This window comes from Elephas maximus, chromosome 12 (genome assembly GCF_024166365.1).
Source record: "Elephas maximus indicus isolate mEleMax1 chromosome 12, mEleMax1 primary haplotype, whole genome shotgun sequence".
Taxonomy (NCBI): Eukaryota; Metazoa; Chordata; class Mammalia; order Proboscidea; family Elephantidae; genus Elephas; species Elephas maximus.
The window spans coordinates 81,714,028-81,741,960 of record NC_064830.1 but is presented as its reverse complement, the minus strand read 5'-3'; the positions used below and the strand labels follow the sequence as shown (position 1 = coordinate 81,741,960).

The window sequence follows — 27,933 nt, the reverse complement described above, 5'->3', positions numbered from 1 at the left end:
GGAAATCACCAAATCAATTCCATTTACAGTAGCCCCCAAGAAGATAAAATACTTAGGAATTAAATCTTACCAGAGACGTAAAAGACTTATACAAAAAAAACTACGGTACCTTTCTGCAAGAAACCAAAAGAGACTTACATTAGTGGAAAAACATACCTTGCTCATGGATAGGAAGGCTTAACATTATAAAAATGTCTATTCTACCAAAAGTGGTCTATACATTCAATGCAATTCCGATCCAAATTCCAACAACATTCTTCAATGAGATGGAGAAACAAATCACCAATTTCATATGGCCCCGGATAAATAAGGCATTACTGAAAAAGAAGAACAAAGTAGGAGGCCTTACTTTACCTGATCTTAGAACCTATTATACCGCCACAGTAGTCAAAACAGCCTGGTACTGGTACAACAACAGATTACATGGGCCAATGGAACAGAATTGAGAATCCAGACATAAATCCATCCACATATGAGCAGCTGATATTTGACAAAGGCCCCAAAGCAGTTAAATGGGGAAAAGACAATCTTTTTAACAAATGGTGCTGGCATAACTGGATATCCATTTGCAAAAAAATGAAACAAGACCCATACCTCACTCCATGCACAAAAACTAACTCAAAATGGATCAAAAACCTAAATATAAAATCTAAAACAATAAAGATCATGGAAGAAAAAATAGGGACAACGTTAGGAGCCCTAATACATGGCAGAAACAGTATAGAAAACATTATAAAGAACGTAGAAGAAAAACTAGATGACTGGGAGCCCCTAAAAATCAAAACTTATGCTCATCCAAAGACTTCACCAAAAGAGTACAAAGACTACCTACAGACTGGGAAAAAGTTTTTAGCTATGACATTTATGATCAGCACCTGATCTCTAAAACCTACATCATACTGCAAAAACCCAACTGCAAAAAGACAAATAGCCCAATTAAAAAATGTGCAAAAGATATGAATAGACACTTCACTAAAGAAGACATTCAGGTAGCTAACAGATATGTGAGGAAATATTCACGATCATTAGCCATTAGAGAAATGCAGAACAAAACTACAATGAGATTTCATCTCACTCCAACAAGGCTGGCATTAATCCAAAAAACACAAAATAATAAATGTTGGAGAGGCTGTGGAGAGATTGGAACACTTCTACACTGCTGGTGGGAATGTAAAATGGTACAACCACTTTGGAAATGGATTTTGTGCTTCCTTAAAAAGCTAGAAATAGAACTACCGTAACGATCCAGCAATCCCACTCCTTGGAATATATCCTAGAGAAATAAGAGCCTTTACATGAAGAGATACATGCACACCCATGTTTATTGCAGCACTGTTTACAATAGCAAAAACATGGAAGCAACCAAGGTGCCCATCAATGGATGAATGGATAAATAAATTTTTGTATATTCACACAGTGGAATACTACGCATCGATAAAGAACAGTGAGGAATCTGTGAAACATTTCATAACATGGAGGAATCTGTAAGGCATTATGCTGAGTGAAATTAGTTGCAAAAGGACAAATATTGTATAAGACCACTATTATAAGAACTTGAGAAATAGTTTAAACCGAGAAGAAAACATTCTTTTGTGGTTACGAGAGGGGGGAGGGAGGAAGGGTGGGAGAGGGGTATTCACTAATTAGTTAGTAGATAAGAACTACTTTAGGTGAAGGGAAAGACAGCACACAATACAGGGGAGGTCAGCACAATTAGACTAAACCAAAAGCAAAGAAGTTTCCTGAATAAACTGAATGCTTCGAAGGCCAGCACAGCAGGGGCAGGGGTCTGGGTACCATGGTTTCAGGGGACATCTAAGTCAACTGGCATAATAAAATCTATTAAAACATTCTGCATCCCACTTTGAAAAGTGGCATCTGGGGTCTTAAAACTCTAGAAAACGGCTATCTAAGATGCATCAATTGGTCTCAATCCACCTGGATCAAAGGAGAATGAAGAACACCAAGAACACAAGGTGATTACGAGCCCAAGAGACAGAAAGGGCCACATGAACCAGCAACTACATCATCCCGAGACCAGAAGAACTAGATGGTGCCCGGCTACAATCGACGACGGCCCTGACAGGGAACACAACAGAGAACACCTGAGAGACCAGGAGAGCAGGGGGATGCAGACCCCAAATTCTCATACGACCAGACTTAATGGTCTGACTAAGACTGGAAGGACCCCAGTGGTCATGGCCCCGAGACCTTTTGTTGCCCCAGGACAGGAACCATTCCCGAAGCCAACTCTTCAGACATGGACTGGACTGGACAATGGGTTGGAGAGGGATGCTGGTGAGGAGTGAGCATCTTGGATCAGGTGGACAGTTGAGACTATGTTGGCATCTCCTGCCTGGAGGGGAGATGAGAGGGTGGAGGGGGTTAGAAGCTGGCAGAAAGGACACGAAAAGAGAGAGTGGAGGGAGAGAACCGGCTGTCTCATTAGGGAGAGAGTAATTGGGAATGTGTAGCAAGGTGTATATGGGTTTTTGTGTGAGAGACTGATTTGATTTGTAAACTTTCACTTAAAGCATAATAAAAATTATTTAAAAAAATACTTAGGGATGTCACTAATCAAATGGACTACTACAGCCTTCAACAATCAATTAAAAAAAGCAAATCCTATGAAAAGGGAGAATCTGATTTCTAGAGTGAGCACATTATAATATTCAAATCATAAATTTTTTAAAAATCACAAGGCATATAAAGAAATAGGAAATGATGGCCCATTCAAAAGAACATAATAAAGTGACAGAAATTATCACTGAGGAAATGCAGACAATGGACTTTGTAGACAAAAACATTTTAAAACAAGAGTATTAATTATAAACATACTATGGACTGCCAGAAGAAGGAACAAATCTGTCTTGGAAGTAGTACAGCCCGAATGTTCCTTAGAAAGAAGGATGGCAAGACTTCACCTCATGTCCTCTGGACATGTTATCAGGAGGGACCAGTCCCTGGAGAAGGACATCATATTTGGTAAAGCAGAGGGTCAGTAAAAAAGAAGAATACCCTCAATGGGATGGACTGACACAGTGGCCGCAACAACAGGCCTCAAACAGCAATGACTGTGAAGATGGCATAGGATTGGGCAGTGTGTTGGTCTGTTGTACACAGGATCACTATGAGTTGGAACTGATTTGATGGCACTTTTTTTTTTAACAACAACAAATTATAAACAGGAACCAAACGAAATTCTGGAGCTAAAAATATACAATAACTAAAATAAAAAATTCACTAGAAATGCTCAACAGCAGATTTGAGTATGCAGAAGAAAGGATCAATGATCTTGAAGATAGGACAATGGATATCATCCTCACTTAAGAAAGGACAAAGAATGAAGAAAAATGGACAGAGTCTAAAAACCTGTGGAACAGCATCAAGTTTGCTAATAGATACATTATAGGAATCCCAGAAGGAAAGGAGAAAGAGAAAGGGGCAGAAAGGACAATGGAAGAAACAGTAGTCTAAAATATCCCAAAGTTGATGAAATATATGAACTTATACATCCAAGAAGCTCAACAAATTCGAATAAGGAAAAGCTCAAAAAGATCCACACCTAGACTCATTATAATAAAACAGCTGAAAACTATAAACAAAGAGAGAATCTTGAAAAAAGCATAAGAGAAGAAACTTGCTGTGTAAAAACAATTCTCATGGAAAACCAAGGAGGTGAGAAGCAGTGGGATGGCCCATTTAAAATGCTGAAAGAAAAAAACATCAATCGAAAATTCTGTATTTAGCAAAGTTATATTTCAAAAATTAAGGAGAAATTATGACATTCTTAGATAAACAAAAGTTGAGGGAGTTTGTCAGTACTAGACATGCCCTACAAGAAATATTAAAGGGAGTCTTTCAGGTTGAAATGATAAGAAACTCAATAGTAACTCAAAGACAAATGAAATAAAGTACACCACTAAATGTAACTAAGTAGGCAACCATAAGATGCTTTTAAATTTGCTTTCATATTATAACAGTTCATATAATATAATGCTTTTATATTATTATTTTGGTTTGTTTGTGACTTCTTTTTTACCTGCACCATCATGATACATCTATGTTTACAGACATAAAAAAACATACTATGTATAAATGTGGAATTTGTGACAACAACAACATAAGAGCGAAGGGAAAAAGCTATATACAAGCAAAGTTTTTGTATATGAATGAAGCTAAGTTGTTATTAATTAAAAGCATATTGTTGTAAGTTGAAAATGTAATTTGTAATCCCTGGGGTAATGCACTAACTAAAAAATATATAGAAAAATAAACAAGGAGAATTAATAAATGCAAGAAACATAAGGAAAAATTAAATACAAAAGAAAGCAGTAATGGAAGGATTGAGGAACAAAAAAGGTATAAGTTATATAGAAAGTGAAGAGCAAAAAGGCAGAAATCCTTCATTATCAATAATTACTTTAACAGATTAAAATTATTCAATGAAAAGAGAGATTGGAAATGGATTAAAAAAAAAAAACCGAGTCAACTATATGCTGTCTACAAAAGACTCACTTTATATCCAAAGACACAATTAGACTGAAAGAAAAATAAATGGAAAAAGATGCTCCACGCAAATACTAACCAAAAATGAGCTGGAGTAGCTGTATTAATATAAGATAAAATAGACTTTCAGTCAAAAATTGTTACAAATGAAAACACTGTATATTGATAAAAGGGTCAATCCATCAAGAAGATTTAACAATTTTACTTGTAAATTATGTAAAACAATTATATATTAAGTAAAAACTGAGGTTTAATAACTCACCTTCAACAACGTATAGAACTATACATTATATACATTACTATACTGACAGATGCAGTGTGATGAATTACTTAGTATGGCCTTTCTTGCCAAGGCCTTGTAACTCCCACCCAGGTGACTGGGTGAGGCTGTGCAAATAAGATAATTGTGGCCTGCCAAGGGGACTGGTCAGTTTTGCCTTAAAAGAGAGCCAATTTCAGAGCAGAAAGGAGAGTCCACCACCACCAAGGAAGAAGAGACCAGCAGGAGAAACCGTCAGGAGTGACCTGCAGGAGACAATACAGTGGGTTTCCTGGCCCATTGAGAGAGAAAGCTGAGTGCCTTTTGGGCAGAGACTGAGGGCGAGGGAGAAGCCAATACCTGACCCATGAATTTGAGACCTGCTAGCCTCTATAACTGTGTGAGCCTTTTCCTTTATACAGTTCTTGAGTTCTGTGAGATGTTGCAGTGAATTAGGGAACCCAAAGACAGGAGGAAGAGTACTGAGGGGAGGGAGAGTAGTTGATGTTAGAGATGATGGAGTGGTACAGCTGCTTGGAAAGGCCGGACACTTGGGACATCTTTAGCCTCTGCCTCATAGGACCCAGCTTTGTGCTGATCCTTATAAAATAAATCATTCATTTAATAGAGTATCAATAAGGAAATGGAGGACTTGAGCAACACTATAAACCAACACTCAATCTGACAACAGCAGAATATACATTCATCTCAAGTGTGCACAGACATTCTCTAGGATAGACCATATTTTAGGCTACAAAACAAGTCTCAATAAGTTTAAAAAGATTGAAATCATACAACTTCTCCAAACACAATGGAACTACACTAGAAATCCGTAACAGAAGGTAAACTGAAAAATTCAAAAATGAGTGGAAATTACACAACATACTCTTAAACAACCAAGGCATCAAAGAAGAAATCACAAGGGAAATTAGAAAATACTTTGAGACAACTGTAAATAAAACATAATGTATAGAAACTTATGGGATGTATAGAAAAAAAAAGCAGTGCTCAAAAAGAAATTTATAGTGATAATGACTATATTAAAAAAAGAAGGATCCCAAATCCATAATCTAATTTTACACCTTAAACCCATTGCTGGTGAGTCAATTCCAATTCACAGCAACTCTACAGCACAGGGTAGAACTGCCCCCTAGTGTTTCCAATGAGCAGTTGGTAGGTTTGAACTGCCGAAGATTAAGTTAGCAACCAAGTTCTTAACCACTGTGCCACTTTACACCTTAAGGAACTAGGTAAGGAAGAGCAAACTAAACCCAAACCATCAGAAAGAAGAAAACAATAAAGATCTGAGTGAAGATAAACAAAAAAGAGAGTATCAGGAAACCAAAAGTTGTTTCTTTGGAAAAAAAAAAAAAAACCCAACAAATTGACAAACTTTTAGCTACAGCGATTAAGAATAAAAGAGTGAAGACTCAGATTACTGAAACTGGAAATGACTGTAGGGACATTATGTATGTTACAGAAATAAAAAGAATAACAACAGAATAATATGAATAATTTTATACCAATAAATTAAATAATCTAGATAAAATGGACAAATTCTTACAAACATACAAAAGACCAAAAACGACTCAAGAAGATAGGAAATCTGAATAGATCTATAACAAATAAAGAGCTTGAATCAGTAATAAAACTCATCCTCACAAAGAAAAATGGTGGACCAGATGGGCTCACTGATCAATTCTACCAAACATTTAAAGAAGACTTAACATGAATCCTTCTCAAAGTCCTCCAAAAAACTGAAGAAGAAATATTTCCTAACTTATTTTATGAGACCAGTATTAATCTAATATCTAAGCCAGATAAACACATCGGACACAAAATACACACACACACACACACACACATATATATACTGCCGTGGGTTTTTGGTTTTTACCAGTATCTCTCATGCATATAAATGCAAATATTTCCAACAAAATACTAGCAGACTGAATCACACAGCATATTAAAACCATTATACATCATGACCAAGTGGGATTTATCCCAGGCATGCAAGGATGGTTCAACATATGAAAATGAATCAATATAATACACCACACACACAGACACAATCATCTTAATAGGTGTGGAAAAAGCATTTCACAAAATCCAACAGTTTTTCATGGTAAAAACACTCAACAAACCAGGAACAGAAAGGACATTCCTCCACAAGAGAAAGGACATTTATGGGGGGAAAAAAAAAGAAGTTGACATCACACTCAATGGTGAAAGACTGAAAGCCTTCCCCCTGAGATCAGGAACAATACAAGTATGCCCACTGTTGCCAATTCTATTCAGCATTGTACTGGCAGTTCTAGCCAGACCTATCGGGCAAGAAAAAGAAGTAAAAGGCATTGAATTAGAATGGAAGATGTGAAATTATCTTTATTCACCAATCATATGATCCTGTATACAAAAAAAAAAAAAACCCAAAGAATCCACAAAAAAACTTCTAGAGCTTCTGAATAAATCCAGCAAACTTATAGGATATATGTTCAACATACAAATACCAGCTGTTTTTCTATACACTAGCTGTGAACAACCCAAAAAGGAAATTCAGAAAATAATTCTATTTACAATAGCATCCAAAATAAGTAGCTAGGGATAAATTTAACCACGCAGGTAAAAGACATATAAAATGAACTAAAAAGCATTTGCTGAAAAAAATTAAAGAAAATCTAAATAGATGGAAAGATATCCAATGTTCACAAGTTAGATTGCTAAAATGGTATTACTTCCTACAGTGAGACACAGATTCAATTCAATTCCTATCAAGATCCCAATGGCCTTTTTTGCAGATATCGTAAAGCTGATCTTCAAATACATACGGAATTGCAAGGGACTTCTAGCAGCCAGAACGATCTTTAAAAAAAGAGCAAAAAAGGAGGGGTCCCACTTTCAGATTTCAAAAGTTACTACAAAGCTACAGTAATCAAAACAGTGTTTTGATACTATTATAAGGGTACAGATACATACTAATGAACTAGAATTGAGGGTCCAGAAATAAACCCGTGAATCGATTTTTGACAAGGTTACCAAGATCACTCAGTGGGGAAAGAACAGTCTCCTTAACAAACGCTGTGGTGGTAAATGTATATCTCCGTGCAAAGAATGATGTTGGACCCTTACCTCATACCATGCATAAAAATGAACACAAAATGGACCAAAGGCCTAAATATAAGAGGAGAAACTATAACTCTTCGAAGAAAACACAAATTTGCATGACCTTGCTTTTGCCAGTGGCTTCTTGTATACGACACCAAATGCATGAGCAACAAAATAAAAATAAGTCGCACTTCATCAAAATTAAAGCTTTTGTGCAGGAAAGGACACTGTCAGGATAGTTGAAACGCAGCTCACAGAATAGGAAAAAATATTTGCAGATCATATATATGATAAGGGTTCAACCTCTAGAATACATAAAAACACAACGGAACAACTCAACCGAAAAATGGGAAAAGAACTTCAATGGGCCTTTCTCTAAGGAAGATATACAAGCGGCCATAAGCACATGGAAAGGTGTTCAGTATCATTAGTTCTTATGGAAACAAATCAAAATACAATGAGACAACACTTCATACCCACTAGGATTACTATAATAATAATAATTGAAGAAAATAACAAGTGTTGAGGAGGCTGGAGAAATTGGAGTATTTGTACATTGCTGTTAGGAGTGCAAAATGGTGTGATTACGTGGAAACCAGCTTCGAAAAGTTAAGCATAGAATTTCTACATGATCCAAGAATCCCGTCACCAGGTATATATCCAAAAGAATTGAAAATAGGTACTCAAATACTTGTACATGCACGTACGGCACTATTCACAATAACTAAAAATAGAAGCAATGCAAACATCCATCAATGGATGAATGGTTAAACAAATTGTGGTACAGCCATGCAATGGAATATTATTATATTATTATATAATATATATTATAATATTCAGTAATAAAAACAAATGAAGTACTCATATATGCTACAGCAGGGATAAACCTCAAAAATGTTATCACAAGTGAAAGAAAACAGACAGAAAACATATATTGTGTGATTCCATTTATATGAACTATCTAAAATAGGTAAATCCATACAAACAGCTAATTAGTGGTTGCCAGGGGCAGTGTGGAGGGGAAATGAGGAATGACTGCTTAATGGGTACTGGATCTCTTCTGGTGGTGATGAAAAATGTACGGAACAGATAGTGGTGGTGTTTGGACAGTGTAAATGTACTTAGTAACACTAAACTGTACACTTTAAAATGGTAAATTTTATGTTATGTTTATTTTACCAAAACAAAGAGAAAAAAATTAATTGTACACTTAAAAATGCTTTTTGTAAGTATTTAAAGCAATATGTCAGTTAATGGAAATATAAATGAATTGTGAGAATACACAAAGCTCAAGTCAATTGGATTCAACAACCATGTTCTCAGTGTTTGCTTTGAATAAACTGCTGTGGAATACATAAAAATCAAGAAGACCCGACTGTCATGGATTGAACTGTGTCCCCCCAAAATATGTGTCAACTTGGTTAGGCTATAATTCCCAGTATTGCATAGTTTTCTCCATTTTGTGATTGTAATTATATGTTAAAGAGGATTAGGGTGGGATATAAGACCCTTACTAAGGTCACATTCCTAAGCCAATGTAAAGGGAGTTTCCCTGGGGTGTGGCTTGCACCACCTTTTATCTTACAAGAAAGGAAAGGGAAGCAAGCAGAGAGTTAGGGACCTCATGCCACTCAGAAAGCAGCACCAGGAGCAGCGTGCGTCCTTTGGACCTGGGGCTCCTGCATGGAGAAGCTTCTAGACCATGGGAAGATTGATAACAAAGACCTTGCTCCAAGGCCTACAGAGAAAGCCTTTCCCTGGAGCTGACACTTAAAAAAAAAAAAACAACCCAAACTTGTTGCCATCAATTCTGACTCATAGCAACCCTATAGGACAGAGTAGAACTGCCCCACAGAGTTTCCAAGGAGTGCCTGGCAGATTTGAACTGCCTACCTTTTGGTTAGCAGCCATAGCGCTTAACCATTACGCTACCAGGGCTTCCTGAACTTGGACTTCTAGCCTACTAGCCTGTGAGAGAATAAACTTCTGCTTGTTAAAGCCATTCACTTGTTTATTTCATGAAAAAAAAATTTTTTTTTCTGAGGGAGATGATAATTCAGACTATACCTTGTGATGTTAGTTAGGAAGTATTCTTGTGAGAAGAGTTTTCACTGAGATTTAGAGGGAGTAAAAGATATAAAATAGCAGAGAATCTGGGTAGTTTTGTCTGCCCTTTCTGACTAAGCTTTGGTCTTACTTTTTGCCTTAAAGCAGAAGCTATTTAACCTTCACTTATAGGCTCAGCCATTCCACAGTCTCAGACTTGTACTAACCACATATCCAACCTATTTTCCCTTTCTGGTGCAAGCAACTTTTCTAAGGTATAAACCTGCATATACAACTGTTCCACGGTTTCTCACTGTTCTCAGCATAAATTATGAAATTCATAGTATGACTTCTCCAAAGCCTTTTATGACTTGCCTTTTTGATTATTCCTCTAGCCTCATCTTTTGCCATTGCTTATTCTCCTTCTCTGCTGTACTCATACAGGTATTCCCTGCTTTCAAGCCTCCTGGTTTTAGTTTATTATTAGAATGTTCTCTCGTTCCCTTCATAGCCCTTCATACCTTCTACTCTGCTCAGATTAGCTGTAACTTACCTCTTCCTCATTCCCAAAATAGGATTAGGTATCATTCTATTGAGAAAATAGCACCTTAATCATAATATCTCCCTTCTTACTTATGCTATATTGCAAGTTCCAAGTTGGTCTGTATGCCTACTGGAGTATAAGATTGAGGGTAAAGACCTTGTAATCACCACTATATGATCAGTTCCTACATAAATACCTGGCATATGAGTATTTTGATCAAAAAAATGGAGTTGCTACATCACCTGGAACATCTTGGTTGCAAATAATTAAAACACAAGTTTAGGTATCACTGAAATGACAACACACTCAACACCAAAACTCACTGATTGGTCGACAATTTTAGAAAGAACTTGACGTCTGTTGTGCACAGAGATGAATACACACCTGTGAGAATGGACAAAGTTGTGGTTTTTCCTGCCCCATTATGTCCTAGAAGAACGGAGATCTGCCCCTGATATAAATTCCAAGATAAGTCATTTACTGCTACTTTGTCTCTGTACTCCTGTGAGATAAAAGAAAGAATAATTTTATAGCTTTCACTACTACTTACAAAAGTCAAATACATCCTTAGAAGAAACGGCACTGTATCATCAAACTCATGCTGTAAAAAAGGCTGCTGTTATGAAAAGGAACAATATTTGAAGGTACATTAAGTTGTGCATTAGTTACAATAAGTGCAGAGGTACAATGTGAATGTGTATTTACCTGCAGTTGGTCAGGAAAACAGGAACCTCTCTATATTCTGGGTATGAAAATCTTAATAAAGCAATTAAGGGGTTTATTCAACTGTAGAAAGAACTGAAGAAGCTCATAGAAGCTGCCACCAATGATCAGAAAAGCTGCCATCATGATCTTAGCCAGACGCTTGGTGATTAGCAACAGCATGTCTGGAAGATCTTGATATTTCTAAGAAGAGGTTGGCAAAATAAAATCTGCCCTATAACCTGTTTTCGTATGGCCAGTAAGCTAAGAATTATTTATACATATTTAAAGGGTTGTTAAAAAATGTATGTGACAGACACTATATATATGTGGTCCACAAAGCCTAAGATATTTACTATCTGGTCCTTTTCAGTAAAAGTTTGCTGACTGTTCTAAAGTGACTCTGGGAAACTTTCTGTAGTTCTCAAGAAATCACCAAGTTTAATATCAAATCTGCCTAAATGAGCCTGTCATTGTCAAATTTTAATCAGAAACCAAGCAGGGATGGGAACTCTGGGGAATGCAGTTCCTAGGTTCGTTTTTGCAAAGTAGGAGAAACCTTAGAAGTAGTTAGTAACCAAAACTAAACCAAACCAAACCTGTTGCCACTGCGTGGATTCCAACTCATGGTGAGCCCATGTGTTGCAGAATAGAACTTCTCCATAGGGGTTTTCTTGGCTGTAATATTTACAGAAGCAGTATGCCAGGCCTTTATTCTGTAGCACTGCTGGGTGGGTTCAGACCATCAACTTTTCAATTAATAGTCAGGCACAAATGATGACGGACAATCCAGGATAGTATATCTACAAATACTCTCTAGGCCTGAGTTTCTCAACAGTGGCACCACTGGCGTGTTGGACTGGAAAATTTTTTGTTGTTGAGGGTTTTCCTGTGTCTTATAAGATGTTTAGCAGCATCCTAGGCCTCTACTCACAAGGTGTGATTAACACTCCTCTCCCACCTCCTCCCTAGTTGTGACAACCAAAAATGTCTCCAGATATTGCCGAAGGTCTTCTGGGGGATAAAGCCATCCCCAATTGGGAATCACTGCCCTAGGTAATATAATTTTCTCACATTAATTCGATTACATTATGTTGTTGTTGAGCACTGTCAAGTCAATTTTTACTTATAGCAACCCCATGAGACAAAGTAGAACTACCCCATAAGGTTTTCTAGGTGTAAGCTCTACAGAAGCAGATGACCAGGTCCTTCTCCTATAAAGCCACTGGGTGTGTATGAGCCACCAACCTTTAGGTTAGTAGTTGAGTGCTTCACTGTTGTGCCACCAGGGCTCTTTGATTACATTATGGATACTGATACTACAATCTGTTTCAGTCAATATCTCTCCTGTGAGATATAGCTCTGCATCTCCAAATGCCTATTAGAAGCTTAAATTTGAATATTATATATATACCTCAAATTCATTCTTCTGTCCCCTTATTTGTGGTTTTGCTTTCTGCCATTTTAGTTACCCGTGGTCAAGTGCAGTCCAAAAATGTTAAATGAATAGCGTGATGAAATCCTGTGCTGTCCCACTCCATCATTCACATAACTTTTATTACAGGATATTGTTATACTTGTTCTATTTTATTATTAGCTATTGTTGTTAATCTCTTACTGTGTGTAGTTTATAAATTAAACTTTATCATAGGTATGTATGTACAGGACAAAACACAGTATATATAGCGTTGGTACTATCCACAGACGGGGGGCACTACTGTATGTCTAAAACTGAGCACATCATCATCCTGTGAAAATATAGTCAACTATGCCACCTAACTCAGTAAATGGTCCCATCATCCACTTAGATGTACAAACCAGAAACCGGAGTTTTATCCTACATGTCCCACCAACATTAACTACTACATGCAATAAATCACCAAGTCCAACTAATTAATGTGGATGAGGGAGGATCATTCATTCAACAAATATTTACCGAATGTATACTATGGAATTGTGCTATGGCTACATGCTGGGGATGTATCTAGGAATAACTCATACACAGTCCCTGCTTTAATTAATTCTTTGTAAAGGATGGTAAAACAAAAAGTAAAGGTACATAAAATAATCATAGATTATGATCAACATGAGGAACAAAGGGCCTGAAAAATGGGAGGTCCAATGGCATTATATATGAAACAAAAGTTTATAATGGACGTCAAGGAATAATGGGTAGTGATACCTGACAGAAGGGAAACAAGTTAAACCCCATGATTTCCCTGGCTTACTAGCTAGAGCTCCAAAGCCACGGCACAGGGAGGAGGAAATTGGGGGAGGGGGGAGTCAGCAGTCTATCTAAGTTGAAGAGATGGAGCTGAGAGTCCACTGAGGCCAAGGCAACTAGAGTTCTTAGGACAGAGTTTTGGCAGCTACAGACACAACTCTGAAGTTATTCAGATACACGCTAACTATACTATACATGTATGAGGAATCTACTCAAGGATGGGGGAAAAATCATTAGAAAGTATTAAAGGGAACAGTTTCTAGCATCCATACAGGGCCAAGGAAGGGTGCTTGTTTCTACCAACCAGACTGGACAATCTCAAGATTACAGGTTATTGGGTAGATTACAAAGAATGGTCTTGCTTCAGTAGTGTAGAACAATTAATCCTAGGCTAAGCAAAGCAGACCTGAAACAATCAAACTGTTTACAATTGCTTCTAAGAACAATGCTCAAGAATATTTATAGGAATAAAAAAATATCCAGTACACAAAAAGCTAAAATGCACAGTACCTGGCATCCAATAAAAAATTACCAGGTGTGCAAAGAAACAGGAAAATATGACCCATAATGAGAAGAAGCAATCAACTGAAACCAACCTAGAACTGACACACATTAGAAGAGCAGACAAGGATACTGAAATGGTTTTTAATAAATATACTCCATATGTTCAGAAAGTTAAGTAATGACATCAAAAATATTTTTAAAAAATAGAACTTGTAGAGATGAAAACTGTAATTTCTAGAATGAAAATACACTGAATACACTAGATGGGACTGATAGCAGATCCCATCTGCTGTTAAATGCAAAAGAATAGTTAACTTGAAGACAGAGCAACACAAATGACAGAAAACAAAATACAAATGGAAAAGAGTATTCAAAAATAAATAGAATGACACCAACAATAAGCTGTTACATAACTTCAAGAGGCATAATAACAGTATTATTATGAGCCCCTGACATGGAATGGGACAGAAAAATAATTGAAGAAATAATGGTAAAAAATTTTCCACGTTTGATGAAAATAATAAACTAGAGTCAAGAAGGTCAATGAACTCAAAGGAAAAGGAATACCAAGAAAACTATCCACAGGCAACTTCACAATCAAATCACACAAAACCAATGATAAAGGTCTTTAAAGGAGCCAGAAAAAAACAGCAGCAACAAGAAAAAAAAGACACTTTACATGCAAAAGAAAAAAAATATGAATTTTGGCAGATTTTTCTTCAGAAACAATGCAAGTGGAGCAACATCTTCAACCTGAAATTCTGTAACAAAAAAAGCCAAACCTGTTGCCGTTGAGTCAATTCTGACTTAAAGCGACCCTGGAGGGCAGAGCAAAACTGCCCCACAGGGTTTCCAAGGCTGTAAATCTTTACAGAAGTAGGCTACCACATCTTTTTCCCACATAGCAGCTGGTGGGTTTGAACTGCCGAACTTTCAGTTAGCAGCTGAGAGCTTAACCACTGCGGCACCACCCAGTGAAAATATCTTTCAATTATAGATTAAATATATACTTTTCAGGCATAGAAAGTATGAAAGTATTAATTACCAGTAGATCTGCACTACAAGAGATATCAAAGTCAGTCCTTCAGGCAGATGGAAAATAAGACTAGATGGATATCTAGTTGTAAATGAAGAAATGAAGAGCATCAGAAATGGTAAATACATTAATAATTGTATACTACTTTTTCTTATTACCTAAATCTCCTTAAGAATAACTGACAGATCAAGCACAATGCTAACAGTGTATTGCAGGTTTTGTAAGGCATATATAAATAAAATGTATGACAATAATAGGATAAATGCCAGCAGGGTAAACGTAAAAGTATACTATTGTAAGGTTCTTACACTATATATGAAATTATTAAATACTATTTGAAGACAGACTGTATTAAGTTAAAATGTATTCTATAAACCCAAGAGAAGCCACTAGATATCAAAACAAAGAGAATAAACAAAAATGTAGATACAACAGAATCCCAGAATAGTTAATCCAAGACAAGGCAGAAAAATAGGAAGAGAACAAAGAACAAATTAGACAACCAGAAGTCAAATAATGAGATGACAGACACAAACCAAACCAATAATATCAATAATTGCATTAAATGTAGATGACCTAAGCATCCTGATTAAAAGACAGAGATTGTCATATTGGATAAAAAGCACAAATGTATTTGCTGCCTACAACAAATACATGTCAAATATAAAAACACAAATAGATTAATATTAAAAGGATGAGAAAAGATAATACCATGTAAACACAAACTAAATGAATGATGGAGTGGCTTTAATATTAGACAAAGTAGGTTTAAGAGCAAAGAACACTATTAGTAGTAAAGAATGTTATCTCATAATGATAAAGGGGTCAACTAATGAAGAGAATATAACAATCCTAAATGTTTATGCACCCATTAACAGAAATTCAAAATGAATGAGGCAAAAAGTGACAGAACTGCAAAGAGACATAGATAAATTCACAATTACAGTCAAAGACTTCAGTGCAGAAAAATATCTGTAGGGATACAGAATAACTGAACTACAGTATTAACTAATTTGACTTAATTGACATTTATGTAATACTCTACCCAACAAAGTAGATCACAAATTCTTTTCAAGCGCTCACAGAACATTTATCTAAACAGATAATATTCTGATATTCTGAGCCACAAAACAAGAATCAATAAGTTTAAAAAGATTGAAGTCATACAAAATATCTTCTGTGACCACAATGGAGTTAAATTAGAAATAAACAATAGAAAGATATCTGGAAAATCCCCAAACGATTGGTAACTAAATAACACACTTTAAAACAACCCATGAGTCAAAGAAGAAATAAAAAGGAAAACTGAAGTATTTTGAACTGAATAACAACAAAATGTCTATGATGTCACTAAAGTAACACTTAAAAGGAAATTTATAGTGCTGAACACTCAAATTAAAAAAAAAAACCAAACCCAGTGCCGTTGAGTCAATTCCGACTCATAGCGACCCTGTAGGACAGAGTAGAACTGCCCCATAGAGTTTCCAAGGAGCGCCCGACGGATTCGAACTGCCAACCCTTTGGTTAGCAGCTGTAGATTAGAAAAGAAAAAAAAGGATTAAATCAATAAATTCAACTTCCACCTCAAAAATCAAGAAAATTAAGAGCAAATTAAAATTAAACCCTACAAAAATTAGTGAGAGCAAAAAAAAAAAAAAAAAAAAAGTCTTCATGTAACACTTCTGAGTATACTTATTCTATTCTTGAATGATTCTGGAATGTTAGTATTTTAATACTCCTACACTTTCAAAACGAATTGCTCACTGAGATTTTATATCCTGAATAGTGAAGTTCTTCTCTACTAATTAGACAATCAGTTTATAAACAAAATAGCTTACTTCTGAAATGCAATAATATACCTGTATACTGGGTGTGGGAAAAAAATGGAACTTACTTCCTGAATTGACTAATTTGCTGGGCCTTATGTTCTATGTGCTCTTTTGTGCTGGAGTGTTTGCTACATGTTATTTAATCTTTCAAACGTGAAAAAAAAAAATTAAACCCTAAGTAAGTAAAAGACAGAAGATAATAAATACCAGGACAGAAATCAAGGAAATAAAAAACAGCAAAAGAAATACAGAAAATTAACGAAACTTGTTTCTTTGAGAAAATCCTTGAAATTGATACAACTCTGGCTAGGCTGATCAGGAAAAAAGCTCATTCAAGATGAAATAGATAACTTGAATAGCTTTATACTTATTTTAGAAATTGAATTCGAGGTTAAAAACTTTGCTGCACAGAAAATTCTAAGTCCCGATGGCTTCACTGATGAATTCTACCAATTTTTTAAAGGAAGAAATAATACAAATAGTACAAAAGCTTTTCCAGAAAAGTGAAAAGGATGAAATACTTCTCAATTCATTTTAGAGACCAGAATTACCCCGATACCAAACCAGTCAAAGGTCTTACCAGAAAACGGCACACCAACATCCCTCACTAATCTAAACGTCATAATTGTAAACAACATTTAAGAAAACCAAATCCATGAAAAAGGAAATAGAGAGTTCTAATCTGGAGACAGTGTGAAGAGCTCCACTTGTCCACTCCCCAGCAAAACAAGTAAAACTGGTGAAAATGACAAAAATAAGCCAACTACTTCAAGGCTCTGGAAATTGTCCTAGGGCATATAGCAAATGAAGAAACATTTGTGAAAATCTAATAAAACTCATAAGAAGAGGGGGAGTCTGTGGCATTTGAACATTCAGTTGCTCTACTTTGTCATGTAGGGATAATTCTAGTTTCCTTCTTCTCCCTCGCTGCCCACCTCTGCTCAATATTTTCAGTTCTGTGAAAAATATATTTGATCTTCCACTACTCTCTATATTCACTCCCATGATCCTGGTTCAATAGTCAAGATTTCTTATAGAGACTGCTATCTGATCTTCTTCCTTCCATTATTCCCCTTCTCCACTCCCCACCCTACTTCCAACAAGCCATTTTCTGCCCAGTAGTCAGAATCATTAACAACCTACAATATGCAGATGACACACTGCTTGCTGAAAGTGAAGAGGACTTGCAACACTTACCGGTGAAGATCAAAGACCACAGCCTTCAGTGCAGATTATATCTTAACATAAAGAAAATAAAAATCCTCACAACTGGACCAAAAACCAACGTCTTGATAAATGATCTCATTTTACTTTGATACACAATCAATGCCCATGGAAGCAGCAGTCAAGAAACCTAATGGTGGTAGATCCCAAAAGAAAGTCATCAAGACATAATCAAACTTGCCAAAACCAAAGATAAAAGAGAGAATTTTAAGAGCAGCTAGGGATAAATGAAAAGTCACCTGCAAAGAAGAGTCAACAAGAATAAGCTTGGACTACTCAGCAGAAACCATGCAGGCAAGAAGACAATAGGATGACACATATAACCTTGAAGGAAAAAAACTGCCAGCCAAGAATTATATATCCAGCAAAACTGTCTCTCAAATATGATGGTGAAATTAGGACATTTTCAGACAAACAGAAATTTAGGGATTTTGCAAAAACCAAACCAAAATTAGAAGAAATACTAAAGGCAGTCCTCCAGGTAGAAAGTCAATAACATCAGATAACAACCCAAAACTAGAACACAGGACACAGTAACCAGATATCAACCCAGATAGGGAAATCACAAAAATAAATCAAAGCTAAAATGTTCAAAACAAGGAAACAGAGACGTTATTATGTAAAAGATGACAATATTAATAAAAAATAAAAAAAAGGGGGACTAAAAGATGTACTTATAGATCTTTCATATGGAGAAGAAGTCAAGGCGATACAAAGAAATAAAAGATTGGTTTAAACTTAGAAAAACAGGGGTAAATATTAAGGTAACCACAAAGGAACCTAACAATCCTACACATCAAAATAAAAAACAAGAAAAACATAAAGACTCCGCAAATAAAAAATCAACAACAATGAAAAAGAGGAAAAAATATATATATAAAGAAAAACAGCACAGAAAATTAAGTGGAAAAAGGCTCTGTAACAACACACAAAAAAAGACATCAAAATGACAGCACTAAACTCATACCTATCAATAATTATGCTGAATGTTAATGGACTAAATGCACCAATAAAGACACAGAGAGTAGCAGAATGGACAAAAAACATTATCCATCTATAGGCTGCCTATAAGAGACATACCTTAAATTTAAAGACATGAACAAACCAAAACTCAAAGGATGGAAAAAATGTATTAAGCAAACAACAATCAAAAAACGGCAGGAGTGGCAATATTAATTTCTGACAAAATAGACTTTAAAGTAAAATCCATCACAGAGGATAAGGAAGGACACTATACAATGATTAAAGTGTCAATACACCAGAAAGACATAGCCATAACACTTACAAACCCAACAACAGGGCTCCAAAATACATAAAACAAACTTAAACAACAATGAACACAGAGATAGACAGCTCCACAATAATAGTAGGAGACTTCAACACACCAGTTTCAGGAGAGGACAGAATATCCAGAAAGAAGCTCAATAAAGACACAGAAGATCTAAATGCCACAATCAACCAACTTGACCTCATAGACATGTAAGGAACACTCCACCCAACAGCAGCCAAGTAAACTTTCTTTTGCAATGCACATGGAACATTCTCCAGAATAGACCACGTATTAGGCCATAAAGCAAGCATTCACAGAATCCAAAACATCAAAATATTACACAGCATCTTTTCTGACCATAAAGCCATAAAAGTAGAAATCAATAACAGAAAATGCAAGGAAAAAATCAAACACATGGAAACTGAACAGCTTGCTTGAAACTAATGGGTTATAGAAGAAATTAAGGACAGAGTAAAGAAATTCATAGAATCAAATAACAATGAAAACACATCCTATGAGAACCTTTGGGACACAGCAAAAGCAGTGCTCAGAGATCAATTTATAGCAATAAAAGCATACATCCAAAAAGAAGAAAGGGCCAAAGCCAAAGAATTAACCTAAGAAGTTGAAAAAATAGAAAGAGAACAGCAAAAGAAACCCTCAGACACCAGAAGAAAGCAGATAATAAAAATCAGAGCAGAATTAAATGAAATAGAAAATAGAAAAACAATTGAAAGAGCTAACAAGACCAAAAGCTCGTTCTTTGAAAAGATCAGTAAGATCAATAAGCCACTGGCCAAGCTGACAAAGGAAAAACAGGAGAAGAAACAAATAATCTGAATAAGAAATGAGATGGGTGACATCACAAGAGACTGAACTGAAATTAAAAGAATTATAACAGAATACTATGAAAAATTACCCTAACAAATTTGAAAACCTAGAGGAAATGGACAAATTTCTAGAAACACACTACCTACCTAAAGTAACACAAACAGAGGTAGAACAACTAAATACGCCTATAACCAAAGAAGAGATTGGGAAGGTAATTAAAAAGCTTCCAACGACAACAAAAAAAAAAGCCCTGGCCCTGACAGCTTCACTGGAGAATTCTACAAAAATTCAGAGAAAAGTTAAAACCACTACTACTAAAGGTATTTCAAGAGCATAGAGAAGGATGGAATACTCCCAAACTCATTCTATGAAGCCAGCATTATCCTGATGCCAAAACCAGGTAAAGACACCACAAAAAAAGAAAATTATAGACCAATATCCCTCAGGAACTTAGATGCAAAAATCCTCAACAAAATTCTAGCTAATAGAATTCAACGCAATAAAAAAAAAAAAAAAAAAAATTCACCATGACCAAGTGGGATTCATACCAGGTATGCAGGGATGGCCCAACATTAGAAAAACAATTAATGCAATCCACCACATAAACAAAACAAAGACAAGAACCACATGATCCTATCTATTGATGCAGAAAAGGCATTTAACAAAGTCCAACACACATTCATGATAAAAACTCTCAGCAAAATAGGAATTGAAGGAAAATTTCTCAACATAATAAATGGCATTTATACAAAGCCAACAGCCAACATCATCCTAAATGGAGAGAGTATGAAAGTATTCCCCTTGAGAAAAGGAACCAGACAAGGATGCCCTTTATCACCACTATTATTCAACATTGTGTGGGAGGTCCCAGACAGAGCAATTAGCCTCAAAAAGAAATAAAGGGCATCCAAATTGATAAGGAAAAAGTATCTCTATTTGCAGATGATATGATCTTATACACAGAAAACCCTTAAGAATCCACAAGAAAACTACTGGAGCTAATAGAAGAGTGCAGCAAAGTATCAGGACACAAGATAAACATACGAACATCAGTTGGATTCCTCTACACCAATAAAAAGAACATGGAATAAAAAGACCAGACTTAATGGTCTGACTAAGACTAGAAGAATCCCGGCGGTCATGGTCTCCAAACCTTCTGTTGGCCCAGGACAGGAACCATTCCCGAAGACAACTCATCAGACATGGATTGGACTGGACAATGGGTTGGAGAGAGATGCTGATGAGGAGTGAGCTACTTGTATCAGGTGGACACTTGAGACAATGTTGGCATCTCCTGTCTAGAGGGGAGGTGGGAGGGTAGAGGGGGTTAGAAACTGGCAAAACGGTCAGGTCACGAAAAGAGAGACTGGAAGGAGGGAGCGGGCTGACTCACTGGGGGAGAGTAAGAGGGAGTATGTAGTAAGGTGTGTATAAGTTTATATGTGAGAGACTGACTTGATTTGTAAACTTTCACTTAAAGTACAATAAAAATTATTAAAAAAAAAAAAAGAACATGGAAGAGGAAATCACCAAATCAATACCATTTACAATAGCCCCCGGCAAGACAAAATACTTAGGAATAAGTCTAACCAGAGATGTAAAAGACGTATACAAAGAAAACCACAAGATGTTACTACGAGAAACCAAGAGACTGGGATAAGTGGAAAAATATACCTTGCTCACGGAGAGGAAGACTAAACATTGTGACAATGTCTACTCTACCCAAAGTGATCTACAGATAGAATGCAATCCGATCCAAATTCAATGGCATTTTTTAATGAGATGGAGAAACAAGTCACCAACTTCATATGGAAAGGGAAAGAGACCCTGGATAAGTAAAGCATTACTGAGAAAGAAGAACAAAGTGGAAGCCCTCACACTATCAGATTTTAGAATCTATTGTACTGCTACAATAGTCGGAACAGTCTATGTATCTGTTGTACTGGTATAACAACAGATACATAGACCAATGGAATAGAACTGAGAATCCAGATGCAAATTTATCCACCTACGAGCAGCTTATATTTGACAATGGCCCAAAGTCTGTTAAACGGAGAAAAGACAGTCTCTTTAACAAGTGGTCCTGGAAAAACTGGATCTCCAGCTGCAAAAAAATGAAACAAGACCCATAGCTCACACCATGTACAAACTATCTCAAAATAGATCAAAGACCTAAATATAAAATCTAAAATGATAAAGATCATAGAAGAAAAAATAGGGATGTTAGGAGCCCTAATACATGGCATAAACAGTATACAAAACATAACTAACAATGCACAAATACCAGAAGAGAAACTAGATAACTGGTTTATCTAGTTTTTAAAAATCAACAACTTAGGTTAATCAAAAGGCTTCACCAAAAGAGTAAAAAGACAACCTATAGACTGGGAAAAAGTTTTTGGCTACGACGATTCCAATCAGCGTCTAATATCTAAAATCTACAAGATACTGCAAAAGTTCAACAACAGAAAGACAAATAACCCAATTAAAAAATGGGCAAAGTATATGAACCAAAGAAGACATTGAGGCGGCTAACAGATACATGAGGAAATGCTCATGATCATTAGCAATTAGCCGTTAGAGAAAAGCAAATCAAAACTACAACGATAAACCATCTCATCCCAACAAGGCTGCATTAATCCAAAAAACACAAAATAATAAATTCTGGAGAGGTTGTGGAAAGGCTGGAACACTTATACACTGCAGGTGGGAAAGTAAAATGGTACACACGAATAGATATATGCGCACCCATGTTCACTGCAGCACTGTTTACAACAGCAAAAAGATGGAAACAACCAAGGTGCCCATCAATGGATGATTACGGTTAAACAAATTATGGTATATTCACACAATGGAATACTGTGCAATGATAAAGAACAATGATGAACCTGTAAAACATCTCGTAACACGGAGGAATCTGGAAGGGATTATGCAGAGTTAAATTAGTCGTAAAAGGACAAATATTGTATGAGACCACTATTATAAGAACTCAAGAAAATGTTTAAATACAGAAGAAAACATTCTTTGATGGTTATGAGGGTGGGAAGGGAGCAAGGGAGAGGGGTATTCACTAATTAGATAGTAGACAAGAACTCTTTTAGGTGAAGGGAAGGACAACACACAATACAGGGGAAGTCAGCACAACTAGACTAAGCCAAAAGCAAAGAAGTTTCCTGAATACGACCAGAGTAGCAGGGGTGGAGGTCTGAGGACCATGGTTTCAGGGGACATCTAGGTCAACTGGCATAACAAAGTGTATTAAGAAAACGTTCTGCAACCCACTTTGGTGAGTGCCATCTGGGGTCTTAAAAGCTAGCAAGTGGCCATCTAAGGCGCATCAATTGGTCTCAATCCAACTGGAGCAAAGCAGAATGAAGAACACCAAAGATACAAGGAAAATATAAGCCCGAGACAAAGAAAGGGCCACAAAAACAGACTCTATCAGCATGAGACTGGAAGAACTAGATGGTGCCCAGCTACCACCAATGACTGCCCTGACAGGAACACAACAGAGAACCCCTGATGGGGCAGGAGAAAAGTGGGAGGCAGGCATAAAATTCTAGTAAAAAGACCTGACTTAATGGTCTGGCTGAGACTGGAGGGACCCCAGAGGTCATGGTCCCCGGACTCTCTGTTAGCCCAAAACTAAAACCATTCTAGAAGCCAACTCTCCAGAGAAAGGTTAGGCTGGAGCATAAGACATAAAATGATACTGCTGAGGAGTGTGCTTCTTAGCTCAAGTAGACCCATGAGACTATGTGGGCAGCTTCTGTCTGGAGGTGAGATGAGAAGACAGAGGGGGATGGAAGCTAGTTGAATAGACATGGGAAATACAGGGTGGAGAGAAGGAGTGTGCTGTCACATTGTAGGGATAGCAACTAGGGTCACATAACAATGCGTGTATAAGCTTTTGTATGAGAAATGGACTTGAATTGTAAACTTTCATTTAAAGCATCATTTAAAAAAATTAAAAAGAAAAAAGAAATCAAATGACCAATTGCATTAGGCAAACCAGCTGCAAAAGACCTGTTTAAAGTGTTAAAAAGCAAAGATGTCACTTTAAGGACTAAGGTGTGCCTGACCCAAGCCATGGTGTTTTCAATCACTTCATGTGCATGCAAAAGCTGGAGAATGAATAAGGAAGACCTCAGAAAAATTGATGCCTTTGACTTATGGTGTTGGCAAAGAATACTGAATATATCATGGACTGCCACAAGAACAAACAAATCTACCTTGGAAGAAGTGCAGCCAGAATGCTCTTTAGAAACAAGGATGGTGAGACTTCATCTCGCATACTTTGGACATGTTATCAGGAGGGACCAGTTCCTGGAGAAAGGCATCATGCTTGGTAAAGCAGAAGGTCAGCAAAAAAGAGGAAGACCCTCAATGAGATGGGCTGACACAGTGGCTGCAACAAGGGGCTCAAGCATAACAACTATTGTGAGGATGGCACAGGACTGGGCAGTGTTTCATTCTGTTGTACACATGGTCACTATGAGTTGGAATCGACTCGACGGCAACGAGCTTTGGAATATATTTGGAGTAAAAGATTAAGGAGAAAGAATGGCAACTAATGGCTTCATTACAAAGTCACTGGTGGGCTTAAAGCCTTGGAGGAACATGATCCATGTTTTGAAAAGATCTTTCTGACTGTGTGTGTGTGTTAGCTGCCATCGAGCTGGCTCCAACTGATAGTGACCCTATGTACAACAGACTGAAACACTGCCCAGTCCTGTGCCATCCTCCTAACAGTTGTTATGCTTGAGCCCATTCTTGCAGCTGCTGTGTCAATCCATGTTGCTGAGGGTCTTCCTCTTTTTTACTGACCTCCTACATCAGTTGAAGTCCAAATATACTGGTAACATATATTGATGTTTCTCAAATGCATCGAGATCATTCTCACCTCTGGGTCTTTGAATTTGCTGTTCTGACCTCTTTGTGTGCTCTGCCCTTGGCTTTTCAGATGATTGACTCTTCTTATTCTTTAGGTCTCACCTCAAATATAATCTCTTCAGAGAGGCTTTCCTTTAACTATTCTTAGTCTTATCCTTCCTACCCGACTCCCCAGATGTTAATTCCATCACCCAATTTATCTTTATGGCATTTATTACAAGATTCAAATCATTTTTTGCGAAGTCGGTAAGAAGAGGTTCAAAGTAATGTATAACTTATGGAGCAAGTAAGACAATATCTGAAAAGAGAAATGTGTATTTCTATATTCTATTCATCACAGCTCCAACTGGGCTCTACCTTTTAAAATGAGTCTATATTGATTATGACCCTTTATTAAGCATCTCATTTGTTTTCTTGAAATGGTCAGTTACAAACAATTCCAATGTATAGTATGTGGTTTTCAGTCCCTGAAGGAAAAACAGACCTTTGTAACATTACCTTGTACAAATGTTTCATTTGGATACCTGCCACCAGATCAGCAGGTTCGGCCTCAAAATCACTGTTCTGAGTTGTCCCATGTCTTGTTCTTTCTTCTCTTTCTTCTCTAATTCCTCGACTCCCAAACCAGTAAGAGCGCTACAGGGAAAGCCAAAATGTAGTTATCAAAACAAGCATTAAGAAATGAAGCACTCTTTCTGAACAGAGGTATGACAGATAAAGTGATTAAATCAGCAACTGAAATTCTTCCTACAAATCAACGCCAAGGACCAGATGACTTCACTGGTAAATTTTATCAAACATTTAAAGAATTTACACCAGTCCTTTTCTAACTCCTCCAAAAAAACTGAAGAGGAAGGAATATTTCGTAACTCATTCTATGAGACCATCATTACCCTTACACCTAAGCCGGCAAAGACATCACAAAAAACTATAGACCAATATCTCTTATGCATATGGATGTAAATATCCTCAACGAAATACTAGCAAACTGAATCCAACAGCATACTAAAACAATCATATACCATGACCAAGTGGGATTTATCCCAGGAATGCAATGGTGGTTCAAGAGATGAAAATCAATCAATGCAATACACCACACTAACAGAATGAAAGGAAAACAAATAAACAAACACATGGTCATCTCAATTGATATGGGAAAAGCATTTGACAAAATCCAACAGCCTCTCATGGTGAATACTCAACAAACCAGGAAGAGAAGGGACATTCCTTAACATGAGAAAGGACATCTACAAAAAAAACCCATACCTAACATCATACTGAATGGTGAAAGACTGAAAGCTTTTCCCCTAAGATCACTAATAAGACAAGATAGCCACCACTACCAATTTTATTTAACATTAACCAGACCTATTAGGCAAGATAAGGAAATAAAAGTATCCAATTAGAAAGAAAGATGTAAAACTATCTTTATTCACAAATGATGTATAAAATCCCAAAGAATCTACAAAAAAAAAAAAAAAAAAAACTACTGGAACTAATAAATTTAGCAAAATCACAGGATACACATTCAACATGCAAAATCAGTTGTTTCCATAAACTAGCAATGAACAACCCAAAAATGAAATCAAGAGAACAATTTCATTTACAGTGGCATCCAAAATAAAATAAATCTATTCAAGGGGGTGAAAAACTTGTACACCAAATAGTATAAGACATTGCTAAATTACTGAAGACCAAAATAAATGAAAATATATCATGTGCCCATGGATTGAAAAACATAATATTGTTAAGATCACAGAACTACAAAAGCAATCTACAGATTCAATGCAGTCCCTATCAAAAATCTCATGGCCTTTTTTGTGGAAATGGAAAAGCCAATTCTCAAATTCATATGGAACTGCAAGAGGCCTCCAATGGTCAAAACAATCTTATTTATTTATTTATTTTTGGTGGCAATATACACAATCAAACATACATCCAATCAACAATTTCTACATGTACAGTTCAATGACATTGGTTATATACTTCACATTGTGTTACCGTTCTTACTATTTCTATTCATATTGTTTTACCACCATTAATCTAGACTCTGCTCCCTAAAGTTCTCATCTGTGATTTAGATAAACTATGGTCAATGTGAACTCACACAGATAATTCTTCGTAAGTGCGTAATGTTCAAGGCAAATATTCTTTATTAATTGAGCCAAACTGTTGTTTAGTTTAACAATGGCTTTGTGGTATAGTTCTGGCTCAAAGTTTAAAAATTATTTCTGCATATTAGTTTCGGGGGTCCCCCCAGTCTCAATGGATCCAGTTTAAGTCTGGTTTCCATATGAGTTTCAAGTTCTGTTTCATGCTTTTCTTCCTTTTGACCAGGATCCATCTGTTGGGTCCCTGATCAAAACGTTCAGTAATTGTGGCTAGGTACCGTCCATTTCTTCTAGTTTCATAGTGAAGGAGGTTCATGGAGGCAATTAGATCTGCAGTTCATTTCCTTCACTGATTCCTGGATCTCCTTCCTCTGTTGCTCTAGGAAAATAGAGACCAACTCTTGTACCTTGGGTGGCCACTCACAAGCTTTTAAGACCCTGGGGGCTACTCACTGAACTAGAAGGTAGAACAGAAACTCTAAAAACAATGCTAGAAGAGGACAAATATTGTATGATATCACTATTATGGAAGAAGAAGTCGAAGCTGCTCTGAAGCCATTGGCGAAAAACAAGGCTCCAGGAATTGATGGAATATCAGTTGAGATGTTTCAACAAACAGATGCAGCGCTGGAGGTGCTCACTTGTCTATGCCAAGAAATATGGAAGACAGCTTCCTGGCCAACTGACTGGAAGAGATCCATATTTATGCCTATTCCCAAGAAAGGTGATCCAACTGAATGTGGAAATTATAGACCAATATTATTAATATCACACGCAAGCAAAATTTTGCTGAAAATCATTCAAAAACAGCTGCAGCACTATATTGACAGGGAACTGTCAGAAATT

The 27,933-nt window shown here is 36.5% G+C and overlaps 1 protein-coding gene across 1 annotated transcript in view; it reads right to left on the bottom strand.

The window, feature by feature from the left end:
• The window catches only part of LOC126087506 (phospholipid-transporting ATPase ABCA3-like), a 249,445-nt gene that overhangs the window by 139,207 nt on the left and 82,305 nt on the right, over positions 1 to 27,933 (bottom strand). Inside the window, exons 10-11 of the mRNA XM_049905037.1 lie at positions 25,475 to 25,612; positions 10,848 to 10,965 (exon numbers count right to left, since the gene is read on the bottom strand). Coding sequence (XP_049760994.1) covers positions 10,848 to 10,965; positions 25,475 to 25,612 — 256 coding nt within the window. The remainder of the gene's footprint in view (positions 1 to 10,847; positions 10,966 to 25,474; positions 25,613 to 27,933) is intronic.